A 24,396-nucleotide genomic window follows, 5' to 3' on the forward strand; every position below is an offset into this window, starting at 1 on the left:
TAGTTTGTTGTTTTATTTTGCAACTCTTGTTGGTTTTTTCCTTTTTAATACATCTGTAAAAAGACAAATAGTGTCCAAGGAACAAGCGTGTCTGAAGGACAATCGATGACACCATGCGTGCAGCTGGGAGTTCTGCTTGACTGACCAAATTAAATAAGTGAACAATGTCCACTAGGTGTCTATATTTTCACTTACAATTTACCATTGGAAAACTAAACAAAACATAATGATGGAGTCAGCACATACATTATGAAATATATATTATTGTAAAAACAAATCACTTCACAGTGAAATAGTGTATTTTGATATTATAATGACATAGAAATGATTACAAAAAAAAAAAATCAGCTCCACTGAGGGGGCCCCTTAGTGGCCCTGGGGCCCTAAGCGGCTGCTTAGCTTCCTTATGCCTTGGGCCGGCCCTGGCTTGGATAAATCTTTCACCTTAGTCAGTGAAATAATTATTTCCAAGCTGTTTTTAACTTTATCCTGTATTAAACATTTAAGTCACATTTAAGAGTGACTAAATCTTTAAGGGGTGAACTGTTTTTCACTTAACTGCAATAGAGTAAACAACTTCCGTTTTTATTTCTGCTTCTGGGTTATTTTGGGACGTCCTGTTTCTTCTCTCACTTGGCGAAGCTTAAAAAACTGTCAGGAACTTCTGACCTTCATTTGTCCTTCAGACTCACAGCAGCAGCAGCAGCAACAGCAACATGCCTGAAGCTGATGTAACGTACGCTGACGTGAAGTTCACAACATCGAGGTCCAGAGGTTAGCGTCCGTCCATCCATCCGTCCGTCCGAACAGATCTCCATCACAGCCTCATGTTTGTGTCCAGGTAATGTCGCAGCAGAGGACATCATCTACTCTGAGGTCCAGATCTTTAACAAACAGCAACCAGGTTGGTAGAAAAAAACGTATTTAAATCAACATAAAGAGGAAATAAGAGGGTTTATTTGACAGTTTTTAGGAAAAGGAGTGTTTTTGTCCCAACTCTCCTGCTTGGAGAGAAAACATTAAATCTGTGTGTTTAAGTAAAACATCTGAGAAATAATGGAGTCAGATCCTCAGAGCTTTAAGATTTCAGAGGTTTGATCAGAAGATTATTGAGTTATTCTAAGAGATTAATCATAATTTCAGTCCCTCATGTTTGCTGTTTTTTTTTTTAGAAAATTAACTCACTTAGAAACAAACATAAACTTCAATCAGTTTTATTAAGTGTTGCGATCAGATATGTATTTCTCTGCAAATTGAGAAATACAAAGTGATTAGTATTTATATAGATGAGGAAGTTTCTCAGTATGACTAATTTTATTTAAATGTGTGAAACCTCAAGTGTTTATCGCTGTATGGCGGATGTTTGCTGGCCGCAGACCTCAACGTTGGAGAATTAAACTATGAAAACTTATGGGCATCTTTTCAATTTAAGAGCTTAATTTAATTTCTTTAAGCTCAAAACTTCTGTTCTCTTTCAAATACATGCTTTTCTGTTTTTAGCTCACTAAGAGGAAATATGTATGGAGATGCTTAAAACTGCAGAAACAAATATATTAGAATATTAGAAAAAGAGCAGGGGCCTCATGCATAAAGCTGTGTGCGCATGTTACGACCCAGCTCAGCCAGCGGAAAGGGAAGCAACATTAAATAAACGTAGATGTTAAGGTTTAACAATTTAGAGGTTCATTGTTTGGGTTTCTGACAAAAGAGAACAAAAGTTAATAATCAAAAGGGTAAAAGCTTACAGCCAATATGTACTAAATAAAACACAAAATCCACAAACCATCAGAGCTGTGACCATGTTGACGATGGTTTATTAGTGTTTAGATTAAACCAGACTGATCAACTTAATTTCTGAGAAAACTTAAAGAAGGATTAACAATTAATTAATTAACATAGCCTTTAGCTTTTTACACAGGAGTGGTTACAGGTATGGAGGGTGCATTTACAGAAGATGCTTTATTCTGTAAATGTACAACTTATACATGATTCTACTATTTAGAATAAACATCCACTTTCCCACTCAAAGGACCCTCTGACTGTCTGTCTGTCTGACTGTCTGTCTGACTGTCTGTCTGTCTGTCTGTCTGTCTGTCTGTCTGTCTGTCTGTCTGTCTGTCTGTCTGTCTGTCTGTCTGTCTGTCTGTCTTTTAATCCCGGCTGAACGCGCTGCTGTTCAGACAGGCATTTGCAAAATCTCTTTATTTTATTTTTTTTATTTGGATTTTTTTTTTTTCTTTAAAATGTATTTCTATTTTTGTGAGGTGACATTCTGTGTCCTCAAAGCACCTTTTAAATAAAATATATAATTATTATTATTGTAAATACTTAATACTGCTTCAAACAAGGACGTTGCCATGGTTACTGCTTCACCTGGCGGCAGACTTCCGGGTATTTATGCTAATTTACATTAATATGTATTTATGGGTGGCGACAGGGCGGACCAGCAGCTGCTCTCTATTTCCCACAAATTAGGATTTATAAAGGAAAGGTGCGTGTGCATGGCTTTATTCTTCCGATTTTTTTTTGTGCGTCGCACTTTTCTAAATTTTTCTTTCTCCAAGTTTTAGTGTCAAAACTGCGCAGTCTTTTAGGCACAAGGCCAAGGACGTTTTGAGTGCAGAGATGAAATCTGCTCTTAAAGTAAACATGCATGCTCTTAATTTTTGGCAGTTAAATTTCCCCGTACACGACACTAGGAACATTGAGCTTTGCAGACAGAAACAGCATTGGAAATACCTTCATATCCCTGATATATTTAATCAAGTTACAATCACAAACTAGAGGTTTTGTTGTTTTTTTGGTCCTCCACATAAAATTCACTGGTAGTGAAAGAAAAAGGATACACTGCAAAAACACAAAATCTTATTGGTATTTTTGTCCAGTTTCTTGTACAAATGTCTTAGTACACTTGAAATAAGACAAAATGAAATTATTAGTAACTTTTCAAGGACGGGCTGCACAGTGGCGCAGTTGGTAGAGCTGTTGCCTTGCAGCAAGAAGGTTCTGGGTTTGATTCCCAGTCTTTCTGCATGGAGTCTCCATGTTCTCCCTGTGCATGGTGGGTTTTCTCCAGGTACTCCGGTTTCCTCCCACAGTCCAAAAACATGACTGTCAGGTTAATTGGTCTGTCTAAATTGACCCTAGGTGTGAGTGTGTGTGCATGGTTGTGTGTCCTGTGTGTCTCTGTGTTGCCCTGCGACAGACTGGCGACCTCTCCAGGGTGACCCCGGTACGCTAGCTGGAGATGGGCACCAGCAACCCTCCCGACCCCACTGAGGGACAAGGGTGAAAGAAAATGGATGGATCTATGGACTTTTCAAGGACATATTTCTAGTTCTCTGAATTTCTTGCTGATTTTGTGTTTTTGCAGTGTACATGACTCTTTGATCATTTGAGGTATCTGTTGTTGTTTTTTTAATAAGTTTTTTGCATGTTTTTTTATTTTTATTTACAGATTGTAATTACACCATCTTTGAAAATCAGTTTTTGAGTCTAACTACAGATTCTCAGTTGGATTTTTGTCTGGACTTTGACTAGGCCATTCTAAACCATCCATTTTGTCTCTGGCTGGATGTTGACAGTGGTTGTTCTGCTGGAAGGTGAAGTTCTGCTTGTTCTTCTACTAATTAACAGAACTGAACACCTGGGATCCACAGAGGTTCTGGTCTCAGACAGTGAATCTGCTTCCAACCACAACTTCACATGTAGTGAAGCTGAAATTGAAACAAAGTGTGTAAACCATTAGCTATGGGCCTGGGGAGGATCGCAGCGACGCCTCAGAGACTGGTCTGGTTTTCTCTCTGACTAGCAGACCTTCAGGGTTCATGATGGATCAACAGATCTTCTGCTCTTCAGGTTTGGACTTGATCTCAGATGCTTCTGAGTAAACTAGTTCTTTTAAAACCTTCTGATTGGTTAATGTTGATAACAGGCTCATTACCATGACAACGAGTTATTGGCCGGTTGGATCAATCAGAACAACCATTAATCCTCAGATTGATTTATTGACAGAAAACTGAAAAAAAATGTAACTTTATTCAATAAACACCAAAAATATGCAATAGAAATACATCTTTACATATTAAATTAGCCTAATTTTATTAAAAAATGTTTTCCTGGTTAAAATGCAGATGTTGCATCATTAACACTAACTTGTCTTTCCCCGTCTGTTCAAACTGTTCAGCAAACATCCAACAGTCCGGCTCCAGCAGGAGGTCAAAGGTCACCCCAGAGCGTCTGGTTCTGCTGGGTCTCGTTGTTCTGTTGGCAGCGGCTCTCGTCGCTCTTGGAGTCGCCTGTGAGTTTAATGTTTTACTTCAACCAGCAGGTTTTTATCTCTGTCAGTCATTTTCCTGGCAGATGAACTCTGACCCCCCGATGACCTCTGCTGCCTCTGAGGTCATTTACATGATGCTCATTAAACTCCTTCTTTAGTTCATTGAGGTTTTCAGACATTTCTGATCCCAGTACAGACTGCAGACCAGTTTTAGGTCTATACTTTGACTAGGCCATCTTTTTGAGATACTTTATTCTAGATTTGCTGCCACCAACAACCAGACCTGTTCGAACGTTTTCTGTTAGTTCTGTAACTTTCATGAACTTAATGTTGAGGAAAAAACATGTAAAGATTTCATAAATACTGACTAACTTATAGTTTTTTTTCTATAATCAGTCATTCAGACCAATCAGATTCTCCAGAAAGGAGAGAAAGAAACTCAGAGGAGAAATCTCTCAGGTGAGTTTGAATGTTACCTCAAGGTTCAAACTGTCCCTTCAGATTGTTAAATAAATAAAAAAAGCTCCAGATTATTTGCAGAGCGATTAAATTAATTTTCAACTCCCGAATCAGAGATTGATTACTTCTCATTGCTCCTTATTGCTTTAGTTTGAGTTTGTTCAGCTGTTTTACATAAACAAACAGATTCACTCAGAAATAAAAAGTTTTATAGTCTTTTAAACATAGAAATAAAACCTTGGAATGAAAGTTCAACATAATCAACATGTCCAACATGTCCAATGTGTCCTCCACATTCTAATGTACCAGGTGAGTCCAGTTGTCAATCTTTAGGTCATTTCTGTCCTCTAATGACAGACAGAGACATTGACCTGACAGACACAGATTGATTAAATTAATTTCGAACATGATACAAATTATTTTTTGTATTGTTTCATACATGTTTTTATTTTATTCAGCTGTTCTGCAAAAAGAAACACAATTAATTCAGAAATCACAACTTATATTATCTTTTATAAACAGAAACAAAATGTGAGAGTAAAAGTTCTACACCTGCATGTCCAACATGTCCAACATGTCCAACATGTCCTCCACCTCCTGCAGAACAAAGTAAGTCCATGATCTGATCTTTGTCTCATTTCTGTCCACTAATGATGTTAAAGAGACGTTGATGGACTGACAGAGACAGGAAGTCAGATTGTAGCTGCAGGACAGAAGACGCCTCCTGCTGTCTCCAAACCACACAAACATCTACAGAGATTTATTCCTCCTGGTTCACTGAAGGCTTTGTCTTTAAGATCCGACATATCTGAAGTGTGAAGCAGGATGGGAGAAACATGGAGGAAACTGTTATTATTTCAACACCAATAAATCTTCCTGGACTGACAGCAGACGTTCCTGCGTTGATCAGAAATCAGACCTGGTGAAGATCGACAGCAGAGAGGAGCAGGTATGAAACTCTGCTGAGGTTCAGATTCTCTCTGGTTTCATCTCATCATCATGTTCAACTTTTCCCGTTCAGATGTTCCTGGACAACAGACTGAGAGTCTTGATGAAGGACAATGATGACATGTTCTGGATCGGACTGACGGACTCAGTGGAAGAAGGCAGATGGTTCTGGGTGGACGGATCAGATCTGGATCAAAGGTTTGGTTGAAGCAAAAACATTTTTAGGATTATTTCCAGAATCCAAGTCACAGTTTTTATTTTCCTATTTCTGTTCTTCAGTTTGAGCTTTTGGTTCAACAAGGCCATGGAGCCTGATGACTGGAAAAATGAGAATCCAGCTGGAGAAGACTGTGTGAGGATGGGAGACAGAGGAGGAAGTCATCATCTGAAGTGTTGGTTTGATAGAGCCTGTAATGTTTCTCAGAAAAGTATCTGTGAGAAACCAGCAGCACCAGATCATCTCTGTGTCTGAAGTTCAGCTCAGTTTATAAAACAATCTGAACCAAAAACCTGCAGAGATTCTGGTTCTATAAACATTTAAACTTTTCTTCAGTCGTGTTGAAACATCAAATTCTCCTTTTTAATGATTATTTCTATCAGCTTTAGTTATTCTCTGATCTGCAGCAGCAGCAGACCACCAAGAGAAAAACTCTGAGTTACAAACAGGAACCTGGAAGAACCTGCAGCAGAACTTTTCCATCAGACTTTAACAGAGGATTTATTTCTGCTTCTGGTTCTAACGGGTCTGGATCCTGCATGTGACTCGGGTCAGAACATTTCTGAGGCTCTGCAGCTTCTGATGATCCATCATAGAGAGCAGAACATGTGGAGAACCAGAACATCTCTACTGGGTTTACTGGTTCAGATCCTCCTTAACAGCAGCTAAAACTGAATCAGTTCATGTTCACAGTTCACCTGCTGAACTGAATCTCCCAACATAAAGTAGTTCCTGTAGCTTCATCAGTTTATCTCATGTGTAAATCTTTGCATGGTGTCATATGGATGATGGTTTCTGCAGCAGGACTCGTCATGTTTCCATGTAGAAAATAAAGATCAGATCCACCATCAGAGCTCCAGCTTTCATGTTATCAGCTTCAAGCAGCAGCTGCTCATGTAACTATGAATAAACTTATTAACTACATGAACTCTGTCTGGTTTGTGTGTCCAGTGGGAGGGAGGGATGGCTTTAAGCTGATTTATGTTTATTAATCATAATGACAAAAATGATCTGGTCAGAAACTCCAGATTGGATGGAAACAGAAACAATGTTCAAAGTGAAGAAAAGCCTGAAGGAGGAAGAAGCTGCAGTTAGGAACCAAAATGTTTCTCAGTTTCCGCTTGAAGGCGTCAGATGATCTCATTGGTTCCTCGTGTTAACTTTAGATTTTAGTTTGCAGAGTGAGATCCTACTCAGAGCAGCTGATGGACCAGAAACATCTGCTGCACATTAAGAAAATCTTCTTGAATCTGCAGAAAGTAAAGACTGAACATTTCTTACATGTTGGTCTTTGCTGATGATGAGTTCAGTCAACATTTAGGACATTTAACGTTTAAAAACTTCAAACTTTACACATCTGAAACTGGAACTGATCATCAGTTTACTGTCAGAATCAATAAGAGGAACTTCAGCAGATATAGATCTAGTCATGTTGAGAGGAACAAGTTTAATTAAGCATCTTTATTCTGACTGGTTCAAATTGGTGCTACCAACATTTACATAAAGAGGAAAGAAGCAGCTTTGAAAACAGCTTAAAGTCTCTTCCTCCTTTAAGCTCAACAGGAAGTTCCTTCACCGCTAAGCTGATGGACAGATCTTCTGTCTGAAATGTCCACAGAGGAGAGACGACACGCCGACGGTGAGTTTAGATCACATTTTTATTCAACAAAGAGAATAAAGTACTTATTTCTTTCACTTCTGAGTTTAAAGGAAAAGACAAAATGACTTCATTTCCTCCGTGTCTCTGACCCGTCTGTGTGTTTGTCCTCAGAGTGAAGCGTCTCCACGATGAGACGTCCTCACAGCGATGAAGAGCTGAAGATGAAGAGTCTGGAGGTAAATCAGCAGGAAGGAGATGAAGGAGCTGCAGTCAGAGGTGAGTCCTCTTCATCAGACTGAACACAAACTGATTCTTTACATGAATAAATCAGGAATCTGAGGAGAAACTGTAGATAAACAGCTGCTGATGTTCAAGACTAGAAACATTTCCAGACTTTTTTCAGTCACTGATTTCTGAGCTAAAAACTTCTCCAGAGTTACCTGAAATTTACTCACACCTGAGGTCCTAAATGTCTGTGACTTCTTAGAGTGTCAGTTTTAAAAATGATCTCTGAGACCTGAGCTGGGAACCACGGAGTCCCTCAGGGGTCTGTGCTCGGCCCTCTGCTGTTTTCTCTCTATCTGCTGCTTCTTGGTATTATCAATGTTCTTAATGTCTTACTGCTACATGTCATCATCACTGTTATGCTGATGACATGCTGCTGTATGTTCCAATTAACCCTTGGAACCATGTTGACCTGTTTGTCTGCAACTCAGACCTGAATATTAATAATTTCCTACTTCTCAACGCTGAAAGGGCAGATCTGTAGATTAATTCTTGAAAATCTCTCTATTTATCTCAACCCTCCATCATGAAACTTGCAGACTGTCTATCTGTGTGATATTGATTAGAAAGCCACAGGGTGGAGGTGTTGGATGGATGGGAGAGGATAAAGTCTGTGGCTTCAAGGTTCAACGTACATGAAGGATGTCTAAACATAACTACACCAAAATGTTCTGGTGCTGCTGTCACCCTATAAAAAGGCAGAAGGACTCCTGCAGAGTTTGGTCACCAGTAGCTAATCATGGGCTTCGTTCTATTAAATTAGGGCTGTAGACGTTAACGCCTTCACTCTGACTGAAAATAACCCTTGAGGTTTTCTGGTTGTTATTTCCCTCATTGCTAATTCTTAGCAGAAAGCCATTAGCAGGAACAGATTACCTCACTTCCTCTCATTACACTGCCCCTAGTGGTGGGCGTAGGACAGTTTTCTACTTCCATGCCTATGTCCACTTCACTGCCATATATTTGTTTTTGTTTTTTTAACAAACCATCACAGTAGCTGTTTATGATGAGTCAAATTTCACAGACACTGAAAAAGCCTCTTAGTTATTAAATAAGACGTATAAAATCAACTTTAATGGAAAATACAGAAACTGAGTGATTTTAATGAGATCAGATGTTAGTTTCTGTGAGTCCGTCTCCAGGTTCTGATCCGGTTCTGCTCTAAATGCTCCTCAGGTGAAAACCCCAGCAGAACCTCCAAGCTGCCAGCAGGGGGAGTAGTTCTGCTGGTTCTGGTCGGTCTGCTGGCTGCTGCTCTCATCGTCATCTACAGACTCTGTGAGTTCATCCTGATGATGGTTTATTCTTACTGGTCCATCAGCTGATGGAAACATTAAACATGCAGTTTAATGTTAACATGATCACATTTATTTAGCTTCACAAGCTGCTGTTTTATCTCCAATCAGCTTTGATAAAATACGAACCAATCAGACTCTCCAGACCCTGAAAGAGGAGAATGAAGCTCTGAGGAGAAACCTGTCAGGTGAGACGATCAGAGTTTGAAGTTTCCTCAGGATTCAGTCTCAACGTCTCATTCAGAGCCTCCAGATTAGAAACATTTCAGATTTTTTCAAGATCTCTGGATTGTTTTCAAATATATTTAACTAGTTTCCAATATATGTTAATTGTTTTGTTTTATCTTAATGTTTAATTTTTATTCTCTTCAACTGTTCAGGACGACCAAACAGAAATAAAAACTTTTATCATCTTTTAAACCTAGAAATAAAACCTGGGAGTAAAAGTTTCACAGCAGCATGTCCAACATGTCCAACATGTCCAACATGTCCAACATGTCCAACATGTCCTCCACCTCCTGATGTAACAGATGGAGTCCAGTAATCAATCTTTAGGTCATTTCTACTGTCTGGTGATCTAAAAGAGACTTTGATTGACTGACAGACACAGATTGATTAAAGTGATTTCAAACACATGATAGAAATGATTTTTTATTGTTTCTTATTTGTATATTCAGCTGTTCTGCAAAAAGAAAAATAATTCAGAAATAACTTATTTTCTTTTATAAACAGAAATAAAATGTGAGAGTAAAAGTTCTACACCTGCATGTCCATCATGTCCTCCACCTCCAGCAGAACAAAGTAAGTTCATGATCTGATCTTTGTCTCATTTCTGTCCTCTAATGATGTCAAAGAGACGTTGATGGACTGACAGAGACAGGAAGTTAGATTGTAGCTGCAGGACAGAAGACGCCTCCTGCTGTCTCCAAACCACACAAACATCTACAGAGATTTATTCCTCCTGGTTCACTGAAGGTTTTGTCTTTAAGATCTGACACGTCTGAAGTCTGAAGCAGGATGGGAGAAACATGGAGGAAACTGTTATTATTTCTCCACCACTAAATCCTTCTGGACTGACAGCAGACGTTCCTGCGTTGGTCAGAAATCAGACCTGGTGAAGATCGACAGCAGAGAGGAGCAGGTATGAAACTCTGCTGAGGTTCAGATTCTCTCTGGTTTCATCTCATCAAAATGTTCAACTTCTCCTGTTCAGATGTTCCTGGACAACAGACTGAGAGTCTTGATGAAGGATGATCATGACATGTTCTGGATCGGACTGACGGACTCAGTGGAAGAAGGCAGATGGTTCTGGGTGGACGGATCAGATCTGGATCAAAGGTTTGGTTGAAGCAAAAACATTTTTAGGATTATTTCCAGAAACCAAGTCACAGTTTTTATTTTCCTGTTTCTGTTCTTCAGTTTGAGCTTTTGGTTCAACAAGGACAAGGAGCCTGATGACTGGAAAAATGAGAATCCAGCTGGAGAAGACTGTGTGAGGATGGGAGACAGAGGAGGAAGTCAACATCTGAAGTGTTGGTTTGATAAAGCCTGTAATGTTTCTCAGAAAAGTATCTGTGAGAAACCAGCAGCAGTAAAAGGTCATCCATGTGTCTGAAGTTCAGTTCAGTTTATAAAACAATCTGAACCAAAAACCTGCAGAGATTCTGGTTCTATAAACATTTAAACTTTTCTTCAGTCGTGTTGAAACATCAAATTCTCCTTTTTAATGATTCTTTCTATCAGCTTTAGTTATTCTCTGATCTGCAGCAGCAGCAGACCACCAAGAGAAAACTCTGAGTTACAAACAGGAACCTGGAAGAACCTGCAGCAGAACTTTTCCATCAGACTTTAACAGAGGATTTATTTCTGCTTCTGGTTCTAACGGGTCTGGATCCTGCATGTGACTCGGGTCAGAACATTTCTGAGGCTCTGCAGCTTCTGATGATCCATCATAGAGAGCAGAACATGTGGAGAACCAGAACATCTCTACTGGGTTTACTGGTTCAGATCCTCCTTAACAGCAGCTAAAACTGAATCAGTTCATGTTCACAGTTCACCTGCTGAACTGAATCTCCCAACATAAAGTAGTTCCTGTAGCTTCATCAGTTTATCTCATGTGTAAATCTTTGCATGGTGTCATATGGATGATGGTTTCTGCAGCAGGACTCGTCATGTTTCCATGTAGAAAATAAAGATCAGATCCACCATCAGAGCTCCAGCTTTCATGTTATCAGCTTCAAGCAGCAGCTGCTCATGTAACTATGAATAAACTTATTAACTACATGAACTCTGTCTGGTTTGTGTGTCCAGTGGGAGGGAGGGATGGCTTTAAGCTGTTTTATGTTTATTAATCATAATGACAAAAATGATCTGGTCAAAAACTCCAGATTGGATGGAAACAGAAACAATGTTCAAAGTGAAGAAAAGCCTGACGGAGGAAGAAGCTGCAGTTAGGAACCAAAATGTTTCTCAGTTTCCGCTTGAAGGCGTCAGATGATCTCATTGGTTCCTCGTGTTAACTTTAGATTTTAGTTTGCAGAGTGAGATCCTACTCAGAGCAGCTGATGGACCAGAAACATCTGCTGCACATTAGGAAAATCTTCTTGAATCTGCAGAAAGTAAAGACTGAACATTTCTTACATGTTGGTCTTTGCTGATGATGAGTTCAGTCAACATTCAGGACATTTAACGTTTAAAAACCTCAAACTTTACACATCTGAAACTGGAACTGATCATCAGTTTACTGTCAGAATCAATAAGAGGAACTTCAGCAGATATAGATCTAGTCATGTTGAGAGGAACAAGTTTAATTAAGCATCTTTATTCTGACTGGTTCAAATTGGTGCTACCAACATTTACATAAAGAGGAAAGAAGCAGCTTTGAAAACAGCTTAAAGTCTCTTCCTCCTTTAAGCTCAACAGGAAGTTCCTTCACCGCTAAGCTGATGGACAGATCTTCTGTCTGAAATGTCCACAGAGGAGAGACGACACGCCGACGGTGAGTTTAGATCACATTTTTATTCAACAAAGAGAATAAAGTACTTATTTCTTTCACTTCTGAGTTTAAAGGAAAAGACAAAATGACTTCATTTCCTCCGTGTCTCTGACCCGTCTGTGTGTTTGTCCTCAGAGTGAAGCGTCTCCACGATGAGACGTCCTCACAGCGATGAAGAGCTGAAGATGAAGAGTCTGGAGGTAAATCAGCAGGAAGGAGATGAAGGAGCTGCAGTCAGAGGTGAGTCCTCTTCATCAGACTGAACACAAACTGATTCTTTACATGAATAAATCAGGAATCTGAGGAGAAACTGTAGATAAACAGCTGCTGATGTTCAAGACTAGAAACATTTCCAGACTTTTTTCAGTCACTGATTTCTGAGCTAAAAACTTCTCCAGAGTTACCTGAAATTTACTCACACCTGAGGTCCTAAATGTCTGTGACTTCTTAGAGTGTCAGTTTTAAAAATGATCTCTGAGACCTGAGCTGGGAACCACGGAGTCCCTCAGGGGTCTGTGCTCGGCCCTCTGCTGTTTTCTCTCTATCTGCTGCTTCTTGGTATTATCAATGTTCTTAATGTCTTACTGCTACATGTCATCATCACTGTTATGCTGATGACATGCTGCTGTATGTTCCAATTAACCCTTGGAACCATGTTGACCTGTTTGTCTGCAACTCAGACCTGAATATTAATAATTTCCTACTTCTCAACGCTGAAAGGGCAGATCTGTAGATTAATTCTTGAAAATGTCTCTATTTATCTCAACCCTCCATCATGAAACTTGCAGACTGTCTATCTGTGTGATATTGATTAGAAAGCCACAGGGTGGAGGTGTTGGATGGATGGGAGAGGATAAAGTCTGTGGCTTCAAGGTTCAACGTACATGAAGGATGTCTAAACATAACTACACCAAAATGTTCTGGTGCTGCTGTCACCCTATAAAAAGGCAGAAGGACTCCTGCAGAGTTTGGTCACCAGTAGCTAATCATGGGCTTCGTTCTATTAAATTAGGGCTGTAGACGTTAACGCCTTCACTCTGACTGAAAATAACCCTTGAGGTTTTCTGGTTGTTATTTCCCTCATTGCTAATTCTTAGCAGAAAGCCATTAGCAGGAACAGATTACCTCACTTCCTCTCATTACACTGCCCCTAGTGGTGGGCGTAGGACAGTTTTCTACTTCCATGCCTATGTCCACTTCACTGCCATATATTTGTTTTTTGTTTTTTTAACAAACCATCACAGTAGCTGTTTATGATGAGTCAAATTTCACAGACACTGAAAAAGCCTCTTAGTTATTAAATAAGACGTATAAAATCAACTTTAATGGAAAATACAGAAACTGAGTGATTTTAATGAGATCAGATGTTAGTTTCTGTGAGTCCGTCTCCAGGTTCTGATCCGGTTCTGCTCTAAATGCTCCTCAGGTGAAAACCCCAGCAGAACCTCCAAGCTGCCAGCAGGGGGAGTAGTTCTGCTGGTTCTGGTCGGTCTGCTGGCTGCTGCTCTCATCGTCATCTACAGACTCTGTGAGTTCATCCTGATGATGGTTTATTCTTACTGGTCCATCAGCTGATGGAAACATTAAACATGCAGTTTAATGTTAACATGATCACATTTATTTAGCTTCACAAGCTGCTGTTTTATCTCCAATCAGCTTTTGATAAAATACGAACCAATCAGACTCTCCAGACCCTGAAAGAGGAGAATGAAGCTCTGAGGAGAAACCTGTCAGGTGAGACGATCAGAGTTTGAAGTTTCCTCAGGATTCAGTCTGAACGTCTCATTCAGAGCCTCCAGATTAGAAACATTTCATTTTTTTCAAGATCTCTGGATTGTTTTCAAATATATTTAACTAGTTTCCAATATATGTTAATTGTTTTGTTTTATCTTAATGTTTAATTTTTATTCTCTTCAACTGTTCAGGACGACCAAACAGAAATAAAAACTTTTATCATCTTTTAAACCTAGAAATAAAACCTGGGAGTAAAAGTTTCACAGCAGCATGTCCAACATGTCCAACATGTCCAACATGTCCAACATGTCCAACATGTCCTCCACCTCCTGATGTAACAGATGGAGTCCAGTAATCAATCTTTAGGTCATTTCTACTGTCTGGTGATCTAAAAGAGACTTTGATTGACTGACAGACACAGATTGATTAAAGTGATTTCAAACACATGATAGAAATGATTTTTTATTGTTTCTTATTTGTATATTCAGCTGTTCTGCAAAAAGAAAAATAATTCAGAAATAACTTATTTTCTTTTATAAACAGAAATAAAATGTGAGAGTAAAAGTTCTACACCTGCATGTCCATCATGTCCTCCACCTCCAGCAGAACAAAGTAAGTTCATGATCTGATCTTTGTCTCATTTCTGTCCTCTAATGATGTCAAAGAGACGTTGATGGACTGACAGAGACAGGAAGTTAGATTGTAGCTGCAGGACAGAAGACGCCTCCTGCTGTCTCCAAACCACACAAACATCTACAGAGATTTATTCCTCCTGGTTCACTGAAGGTTTTATCTTTAAGATCTGACACGTCTGAAGTCTGAAGCAGGATGGGAGAAACATGGAGGAAACTGTTATTATTTCTCCACCACTAAATCTTCCTGGACTGACAGCAGACGTTCCTGCGTTGGTCAGAAATCAGACCTGGTGAAGATCGACAGCAGAGAGGAGCAGGTATGAAACTCTGCTGAGGTTCAGATTCTCTCTGGTTTCATCTCATCAAAATGTTCAACTTCTCCTGTTCAGATGTTCCTGGACAACAGACTGAGAGTCTTGATGAAGGATGATCATGACATGTTCTGGATCGGACTGACGGACTCAGTGGAAGAAGGCAGATGGTTCTGGGTGGACGGATCAGATCTGGATCAAAGGTTTGGTTGAAGCAAAAACATTTTTAGGATTATTTCCAGAAACCAAGTCACAGTTTTTATTTTCCTGTTTCTGTTCTTCAGTTTGAGCTTTTGGTTCAACAAGGACAAGGAGCCTGATGACTGGAAAAATGAGAATCCAGCTGGAGAAGACTGTGTGAGGATGGGAGACAGAGGAGGAAGTCAACATCTGAAGTGTTGGTTTGATAAAGCCTGTAATGTTTCTCAGAAAAGTATCTGTGAGAAACCAGCAGCAGTAAAAGGTCATCCATGTGTCTGAAGTTCAGTTCAGTTTATAAAACAATCTGAACCAAAAACCTGCAGAGATTCTGGTTCTATAAACATTTAAACTTTTCTTCAGTCGTGTTGAAACATCAAATTCTCCTTTTTAATGATTCTTTCTATCAGCTTTAGTTATTCTCTGATCTGCAGCAGCAGCAGACCACCAAGAGAAAAACTCTGAGTTACAAACAGGAACCTGGAAGAACCTGCAGCAGAACTTTTCCATCAGACTTTAACAGAGGATTTATTTCTGCTTCTGGTTCTAACGGGTCTGGATCCTGCATGTGACTCGGGTCAGAACATTTCTGAGGCTCTGCAGCTTCTGATGATCCATCATAGAGAGCAGAACATGTGGAGAACCAGAACATCTCTACTGGGTTTACTGGTTCAGATCCTCCTTAACAGCAGCTAAAACTGAATCAGTTCATGTTCACAGTTCACCTGCTGAACTGAATCTCCCAACATAAAGTAGTTCCTGTAGCTTCATCAGTTTATCTCATGTGTAAATCTTTGCATGGTGTCATATGGATGATGGTTTCTGCAGCAGGACTCGTCATGTTTCCATGTAGAAAATAAAGATCAGATCCACCATCAGAGCTCCAGCTTTCATGTTATCAGCTTCAAGCAGCAGCTGCTCATGTAACTATGAATAAACTTATTAACTACATGAACTCTGTCTGGTTTGTGTGTCCAGTGGGAGGGAGGGATGGCTTTAAGCTGTTTTATGTTTATTAATCATAATGACAAAAATGATCTGGTCAAAAACTCCAGATTGGATGGAAACAGAAACAATGTTCAAAGTGAAGAAAAGCCTGACGGAGGAAGAAGCTGCAGTTAGGAACCAAAATGTTTCTCAGTTTCCGCTTGAAGGCGTCAGATGATCTCATTGGTTCCTCGTGTTAACTTTAGATTTTAGTTTGCAGAGTGAGATCCTACTCAGAGCAGCTGATGGACCAGAAACATCTGCTGCACATTAGGAAAATCTTCTTGAATCTGCAGAAAGTAAAGACTGAACATTTCTTACATGTTGGTCTTTGCTGATGATGAGTTCAGTCAACATTCAGGACATTTAACGTTTAAAAACCTCAAACTTTACACATCTGAAACTGGAACTGATCATCAGTTTACTGTCAGAATCAATAAGAGGAACTTCAGCAGATATAGATCTAGTCATGTTGAGAGGAACAAGTTTAATTAAGCATCTTTATTCTGACTGGTTCAAATTGGTGCTACCAACATTTACATAAAGAGGAAAGAAGCAGCTTTGAAAACAGCTTAAAGTCTCTTCCTCCTTTAAGCTCAACAGGAAGTTCCTTCACCGCTAAGCTGATGGACAGATCTTCTGTCTGAAATGTCCACAGAGGAGAGACGACACGCCGACGGTGAGTTTAGATCACATTTTTATTCAACAAAGAGAATAAAGTACTTATTTCTTTCACTTCTGAGTTTAAAGGAAAAGACAAAATGACTTCATTTCCTCCGTGTCTCTGACCCGTCTGTGTGTTTGTCCTCAGAGTGAAGCGTCTCCACGATGAGACGTCCTCACAGCGATGAAGAGCTGAAGATGAAGAGTCTGGAGGTAAATCAGCAGGAAGGAGATGAAGGAGCTGCAGTCAGAGGTGAGTCCTCTTCATCAGACTGAACACAAACTGATTCTTTACATGAATAAATCAGGAATCTGAGGAGAAACTGTAGATAAACAGCTGCTGATGTTCAAGACTAGAAACATTTCCAGACTTTTTTCAGTCACTGATTTCTGAGCTAAAAACTTCTCCAGAGTTACCTGAAATTTACTCACACCTGAGGTCCTAAATGTCTGTGACTTCTTAGAGTGTCAGTTTTAAAAATGATCTCTGAGACCTGAGCTGGGAACCACGGAGTCCCTCAGGGGTCTGTGCTCGGCCCTCTGCTGTTTTCTCTCTATCTGCTGCTTCTTGGTATTATCAATGTTCTTAATGTCTTACTGCTACATGTCATCATCACTGTTATGCTGATGACATGCTGCTGTATGTTCCAATTAACCCTTGGAACCATGTTGACCTGTTTGTCTGCAACTCAGACCTGAATATTAATAATTTCCTACTTCTCAACGCTGAAAGGGCAGATCTGTAGATTAATTCTTGAAAATCTCTCTATTTATCTCAACCCTCCATCATGAAACTTGCAGACTGTCTATCTGTGTGATATTGATTAGAAAGCCACAGGGTGGAGGTGTTGGATGGATGGGAGAGGATAAAGTCTGTGGCTTCAAGGTTCAACGTACATGAAGGATGTCTAAACATAACTACACCAAAATGTTCTGGTGCTGCTGTCACCCTATAAAAAGGCAGAAGGACTCCTGCAGAGTTTGGTCACCAGTAGCTAATCATGGGCTTCGTTCTATTAAATTAGGGCTGTAGACGTTAACGCCTTCACTCTGACTGAAAATAACCCTTGAGGTTTTCTGGTTGTTATTTCCCTCATTGCTAATTCTTAGCAGAAAGCCATTAGCAGGAACAGATTACCTCACTTCCTCTCATTACACTGCCCCTAGTGGTGGGCGTAGGACAGTTTTCTACTTCCATGCCTATGTCCACTTCACTGCCATATATTTGTTTTTTGTTTTTTTAACAAACCATCACAGTAGCTGTTTATGATGAGTCAAATTTCACAGACACTGAAAAAGCCTCTTAGTTATTAAATAAGACGTATAAAATCAACTTTAATGGAAAATACAGAAACTGAGTGATTTTAATGAGATCAGATGTTAGTTTCTGTGAGTCCGTCTCCAGGTTCTGATCCGGTTCTGCTCTAAATGCTCCTCAGGTGAAAACCCCAGCAGAACCTCCAAGCTGCCAGCAGGGGGAGTAGTTCTGCTGGTTCTGGTCGGTCTGCTGGCTGCTGCTCTCATCGTCATCTACAGACTCTGTGAGTTCATCCTGATGATGGTTTATTCTTACTGGTCCATCAGCTGATGGAAACATTAAACATGCAGTTTAATGTTAACATGATCACATTTATTTAGCTTCACAAGCTGCTGTTTTATCTCCAATCAGCTTTTGATAAAATACGAACCAATCAGACTCTCCAGACCCTGAAAGAGGAGAATGAAGCTCTGAGGAGAAACCTGTCAGGTGAGACGATCAGAGTTTGAAGTTTCCTCAGGATTCAGTCTCAACGTCTCATTCAGAGCCTCCAGATTAGAAACATTTCAGATTTTTTCAAGATCTCTGGATTGTTTTCAAATATATTTAACTAGTTTCCAATATATGTTAATTGTTTTGTTTTATCTTAATGTTTAATTTTTATTCTCTTCAACTGTTCAGGACGACCAAACAGAAATAAAAACTTTTATCATCTTTTAAACCTAGAAATAAAACCTGGGAGTAAAAGTTTCACAGCAGCATGTCCAACATGTCCAACATGTCCAACATGTCCAACATGTCCAACATGTCCTCCACCTCCTGATGTAACAGATGGAGTCCAGTAATCAATCTTTAGGTCATTTCTACTGTCTGGTGATCTAAAAGAGACTTTGATTGACTGACAGACACAGATTGATTAAAGTGATTTCAAACACATGATAGAAATGATTTTTTATTGTTTCTTATTTGTATATTCAGCTGTTCTGCAAAAAGAAAAATAATTCAGAAATAACTTATTTTCTTTTATAAACAGAAATAAAATGTGAGAGTAAAAGTTCTACACCTGCATGTCCATCATGTCCTCCACCTCCAGCAGAACAAAGTAAGTTCATGATCTGATCTTTGTCTCATTTCTGTCCTCTAATGATGTCAAAGAGACGTTGATGGACTGACAGAGACAGGAAGTTAGATTGTAGCTGCAGGACAGAAGACGCCTCCTGCTGTCTCCAAACCACACAAACATCTACAGAGATTTATTCCTCCTGGTTCACTGAAGGTTTTATCTTTAAGATCTGACACGTCTGAAGTCTGAAGCAGGATGGGAGAAACATGGAGGAAACTGTTATTATTTCTCCACCACTAAATCTTCCTGGACTGACAGCAGACGTTCCTGCGTTGGTCAGAAATCAGACCTGGTGAAGATCGACAGCAGAGAGGAGCAGGTATGAAACTCTGCTGAGGTTCAGATTCTCTCTGGTTTCATCTCATCAAAATGTTCAACTTCTCCTGTTCAGATGTTCCTGGACAACAGACTGAGAGTCTTGATGAAGGATGATCATGACATGTTCTGGATCGGACTGACGGACTCAGTGGAAGAAGGCAGATGGTTCTGGGTGGACGGATCAGATCTGGATCAAAGGTTTGGTTGAAGCAAAAACATTTTTAGGATTATTTCCAGAAACCAAGTCACAGTTTTTATTTTCCTGTTTCTGTTCTTCAGTTTGAGCTTTTGGTTCAACAAGGACAAGGAGCCTGATGACTGGAAAAATGAGAATCCAGCTGGAGAAGACTGTGTGAGGATGGGAGACAGAGGAGGAAGTCAACATCTGAAGTGTTGGTTTGATAAAGCCTGTAATGTTTCTCAGAAAAGTATCTGTGAGAAACCAGCAGCAGTAAAAGGTCATCCATGTGTCTGAAGTTCAGTTCAGTTTATAAAACAATCTGAACCAAAAACCTGCAGAGATTCTGGTTCTATAAACATTTAAACTTTTCTTCAGTCGTGTTGAAACATCAAATTCTCCTTTTTAATGATTCTTTCTATCAGCTTTAGTTATTCTCTGATCTGCAGCAGCAGCAGACCACCAAGAGAAAAACTCTGAGTTACAAACAGGAACCTGGAAGAACCTGCAGCAGAACTTTTCCATCAGACTTTAACAGAGGATTTATTTCTGCTTCTGGTTCTAACGGGTCTGGATCCTGCATGTGACTCGGGTCAGAACATTTCTGAGGCTCTGCAGCTTCTGATGATCCATCATAGAGAGCAGAACATGTGGAGAACCAGAACATCTCTACTGGGTTTACTGGTTCAGATCCTCCTTAACAGCAGCTAAAACTGAATCAGTTCATGTTCACAGTTCACCTGCTGAACTGAATCTCCCAACATAAAGTAGTTCCTGTAGCTTCATCAGTTTATCTCATGTGTAAATCTTTGCATGGTGTCATATGGATGATGGTTTCTGCAGCAGGACTCGTCATGTTTCCATGTAGAAAATAAAGATCAGATCCACCATCAGAGCTCCAGCTTTCATGTTATCAGCTTCAAGCAGCAGCTGCTCATGTAACTATGAATAAACTTATTAACTACATGAACTCTGTCTGGTTTGTGTGTCCAGTGGGAGGGAGGGATGGCTTTAAGCTGTTTTATGTTTATTAATCATAATGACAAAAATGATCTGGTCAAAAACTCCAGATTGGATGGAAACAGAAACAATGTTCAAAGTGAAGAAAAGCCTGACGGAGGAAGAAGCTGCAGTTAGGAACCAAAATGTTTCTCAGTTTCCGCTTGAAGGCGTCAGATGATCTCATTGGTTCCTCGTGTTAACTTTAGATTTTAGTTTGCAGAGTGAGATCCTACTCAGAGCAGCTGATGGACCAGAAACATCTGCTGCACATTAGGAAAATCTTCTTGAATCTGCAGAAAGTAAAGACTGAACATTTCTTACATGTTGGTCTTTGCTGATGATGAGTTCAGTCAACATTCAGGACATTTAACGTTTAAAAACCTCAAACTTTACACATCTGAAACTGGAACTGATCATCAGTTTACTGTCAGAATCAATAAGAGGAACTTCAGCAGATATAGATCTAGTCATGTTGAGAGGAACAAGTTTAATTAAGCATCTTTATTCTGACTGGTTCAAATTGGTGCTACCAACATTTACATAAAGAGGAAAGAAGCAGCTTTGAAAACAGCTTAAAGTCTCTTCCTCCTTTAAGCTCAACAGGAAGTTCCTTCACCGCTAAGCTGATGGACAGATCTTCTGTCTGAAATGTCCACAGAGGAGAGACGACACGCCGACGGTGAGTTTAGATCACATTTTTATTCAACAAAGAGAATAAAGTACTTATTTCTTTCACTTCTGAGTTTAAAGGAAAAGACAAAATGACTTCATTTCCTCCGTGTCTCTGACCCGTCTCTGTGTTTGTCCTCAGAGTGAAGCGTCTCCATGATGAGACGTCCTCACAGCGATGAAGAGCTGAAGATGAAGAGTCTGGAGGTAAATCAGCAGGAAGGAGATGAAGGAGCTGCAGTCAGAGGTGAGTCCTCTTCATCAGACTGAACACAAACTGATTCTTTACATGAATAAATCAGGAATCTGAGGAGAAACTGTAGATAAACAGCTGCTGATGTTCAAGACTAGAAACATTTCCAGACTTTTTTCAGTCACTGATTTCTGAGCTAAAAACTTCTCCAGAGTTACCTGAAATTTACTCACACCTGAGGTCCTAAATGTCTGTGACTTCTTAGAGTGTCAGTTTTAAAAATGATCTCTGAGACCTGAGCTGGGAACCACGGAGTCCCTCAGGGGTCTGTGCTCGGCCCTCTGCTGTTTTCTATCTGCTGCTTCTTGGTATTATCAATGTTCTTAATGTCTTACTGCTACATGTCATCATCACTGTTATGCTGATGACATGCTGCTGTATGTTCCAATTAACCCTTGGAACCATGTTGACCTGTTTGTCTGCAACTCAGACCTGAATATTAATAATTTCCTACTTCTCAATGCTGAAAGGGCAGATCTGTAGATTAATTCTTGAAAATGTCTCTATTTATCTCAACCCTCCATCATGAAACCTGCAGACTGTCTATCTATGTGATATTGATTAGAAAGCCACAGGGTGGAGGTGTTGGATGGATGGGAGAGGATAAAGTCTGTGGCTTCAAGGTTCAACGTACATGAAGGATGTCAGAGTCTGAAGGTTCCCAGAAGGTCCAGACTGAACGTCTCATTCAGATCTGATGGATCACCTTCATTCATAGCGTTTTGTGTAAAAACCAGGTTAACATTGTTACTGTAACACAGCAGTTTGGTGTATTAGTGGTGAAACTGCTGAGATGTTTCTGCTGAAACAGATCAATGTTTCTGCTTTCTGCTCTTTATCCAACAATGTTTCTGCTGCATCACTGAGACACCATGACTGTCAGTCTGATGAAGCTGCTGACACTCAACACCTGCACAGATGTTCATGCATCAGATGTAAATCTGGGATTAACATCTGATCATGTTTGTACTGAAGTTCACCAACAAGAGACCAAAGTTTGAACATGTTTGTTCATCAGTTCAGATTTAGGAAAAAAAAATAACTGACTGAGGTTAAAACAGTTTTTATTTCTCTAAACAGAGCAGCCAACATGTCCCCCATGTCCAACATGTCCAACATGTCCAACATGTCCTCCACCTCCAGCAGAACAAACTAAGTCCATGATCTGATCTTTGTCTCATTTCTGTCCTCTAATGATGTCAAAGAGACGTTGATGGACTGACAGAGACAGGAAGTCAGATTGTAGCTGCAGGACAGAAGACGCCTCCTGCTGTCTCCAAACCACACAAACATCTACAGAGATTTATTCCTCCTGGTTCACTGAAGGCTTTGTCTTTAAGATCTGACACGTCTGGAGTCTGAAGCAGGATGGAAGAAACATGGAGGAAACTGTTATTATTTTAACATCATCAGATCCTCCTGGAATGACAGCAGACGTTCCTGCCAACATCTGGGATCAGACCTGGTGAAGATCGACAGCAGAGAGGAGCAGGTATGAAACTCTGCTGCAGGTTCAGATTCTCCCTGATTTCATGTTTCTTCATCTGGTCATTTAAATCTCACATAGACATTTTCATCACCTTTCATCACCTTCTTCAGGTGTTCCTGGATACCAGACTGAGAGGCATGTTGAGGAGCTACTGGGACAAGTTCTGGATCGGACTGACAGACTCAGAGGAAGAAGGCAAATGGCTCTGGGTGGACGGATCAGCTGTGGATGAAAGGTTTGGCTGGTCTGGAAACATGTTTAGTTATGTCAAAGTCACCTGCTTCTACTGAACTTTGCTGTTCTTTGTCTCTCATTTGAAGGTTTTGGACATCCTGGGAGCCTGATGACTGGAAGGAGAAATATCCAGCTGGAGAGGACTGTGCAGCGATTGGGAAGACAGAAGAAGACAATGATCTGATGGGTTGGTTTGATCAGTTCTGTGATCTTCAATGGAGAAGCATCTGTGAGATATAAGCAAACCTCCCTAAACCAACTGTGAAGAATCTGTTTGTTTGAAAGTTTAATCAGTAAACAGAAAGTCTGTACTTTAAACATGCAGTTTAATCTTTATTCTTCCTCTAATCATCATCAGCTCTGACTACAACGAGGCAGAATAAAACAAAAACTATTTAAAATTCTCCTTTATTCTTTTTTTTCTAGCAAAGTAAACATTTTAAAGGATTTTTAACTCATGATGTTTGATAGTTTGTTCTTTATACAACTAAACCTGACAGTAGAAACCAGGTTCCCCATGAAAATACTCAAAACAAACAAAGACCACCAGAGGGCAGCATATCTACATCTGTGTTTTATCATAATTTAATGAAGTGGCTTGTAAAAGTATTCACACCCCTTGAACTTTTAATGTGAAAGATCAACACAACGTGGTGTACGACTGTGAAATAGAAACAATATAACATTTGATTCAAAACATGGTTTACTAATAAAATACATGTAGTGCTGAAAAGCATTTAGTCTTATTTATTTTTGCATTTTGGTTCCTCTCTGGTTTTTACAGTCTCTTCTTCTGTTGCTCTGATTATCGTCTCTGGTCTGTTTGTCAGTTCAGACTTTAATAGCAGCTACTTCCTCAATCTGCCATGGTACATCCCAGGCAGGTGTGTATTTTTATTAATAGTTCTTCTGGTTTTGCTGATGCACTTTCAGCCTTTAGCCACTCATCATCAGAGACTCTTATTCCTGATATGCTGCAGGATGGAAACGCTTCTCCGTTCTCAGCTTTTAGCTTCAGGATGTTGAACGTCGGATGAAAACGTCCATGAAATCCTTCGTTATTTTCATGTTTTTGGCTTCTGCTTCTTCTTTTTTTGACTTTTTTGGAAAACCAAAATTTAAAACCAGATTTTAAATGATGATTTGTTGATAAAGGGGGAAAAAATGGATGCAAGCCATCCTGCCTGATCCAGTCTGGAGAAGGATTGCATCCCTGATATGTTTGTACATGTGATATACCTGTCTTCTAAAATATGCAAGGGTAAA

At 39.8% G+C, this 24,396-nt stretch overlaps 3 protein-coding genes and 2 long non-coding RNA genes across 6 annotated transcripts; all 5 read left to right on the forward strand.

The window, feature by feature from the left end:
* Positions 1-668: 668 nt before the first annotated feature.
* On the forward strand, positions 669-10,883 carry LOC145553635 (uncharacterized). Of its 2 annotated transcripts, none has more exons than XM_081612375.1 (8): positions 669-774; positions 842-904; positions 4,187-4,300; positions 4,676-4,738; positions 5,261-5,347; positions 10,073-10,224; positions 10,297-10,421; positions 10,503-10,883. In XM_081612375.1, the coding sequence occupies exons 1-8, from the start codon at positions 717-719 to the stop codon at positions 10,696-10,698; spliced, it is 858 nt and encodes a 285-aa protein (XP_081468501.1). In that variant the 5' UTR covers positions 669-716; the 3' UTR covers positions 10,699-10,883. The 2 variants fall into 2 exon arrangements, with proteins under 2 accessions (XP_081468501.1, XP_081468502.1); XM_081612376.1 differs by lacking the exons at positions 10,073-10,224; positions 10,297-10,421; positions 10,503-10,883 and adding exons at positions 5,536-5,687; positions 5,760-5,884; positions 5,966-6,831.
* Positions 7,458-9,063, forward strand: LOC145553637 (uncharacterized). Its single transcript, XR_014089692.1, has 3 exons — positions 7,458-7,542; positions 7,675-7,779; positions 8,965-9,063. It is a non-coding gene; the product is annotated as an uncharacterized LOC145553637 (long non-coding RNA).
* A 1,113-nt stretch (positions 10,884-11,996) lies between the features above and the next one.
* Positions 11,997-14,589, forward strand: LOC145553910 (uncharacterized). The gene is made up of 5 exons (XM_081613034.1): positions 11,997-12,081; positions 12,214-12,318; positions 13,505-13,606; positions 13,735-13,812; positions 14,356-14,589. The coding sequence occupies exons 2-5, from the start codon at positions 12,231-12,233 to the stop codon at positions 14,439-14,441; spliced, it is 354 nt and encodes a 117-aa protein (XP_081469160.1). The 5' UTR covers positions 11,997-12,081; positions 12,214-12,230; the 3' UTR covers positions 14,442-14,589.
* Positions 14,590-16,537: 1,948 nt separating this feature from the next.
* Positions 16,538-23,978, forward strand: LOC108166720 (CD209 antigen-like protein C). Its single transcript, XM_081612380.1, has 7 exons — positions 16,538-16,622; positions 16,755-16,859; positions 18,046-18,147; positions 18,276-18,353; positions 22,748-22,899; positions 23,007-23,131; positions 23,217-23,978. Exons 2-7 carry the CDS (start codon positions 16,772-16,774, stop codon positions 23,368-23,370), a joined length of 699 nt encoding a protein of 232 aa, XP_081468506.1. The 5' UTR covers positions 16,538-16,622; positions 16,755-16,771; the 3' UTR covers positions 23,371-23,978.
* Positions 19,158-20,453, forward strand: LOC145553639 (uncharacterized). The gene is made up of 3 exons (XR_014089693.1): positions 19,158-19,306; positions 19,379-19,503; positions 19,585-20,453. It is a non-coding gene; the product is annotated as an uncharacterized LOC145553639 (long non-coding RNA).
* Positions 23,979-24,396: the final 418 nt, after the last annotated feature.

The sequence above is a fragment of the Poecilia reticulata genome, chromosome 11, assembly GCF_904066995.2.
Source record: "Poecilia reticulata chromosome 11, P_reticulata-male-v2, whole genome shotgun sequence".
Classification (NCBI taxonomy): domain Eukaryota; kingdom Metazoa; phylum Chordata; class Actinopteri; order Cyprinodontiformes; family Poeciliidae; genus Poecilia; species Poecilia reticulata.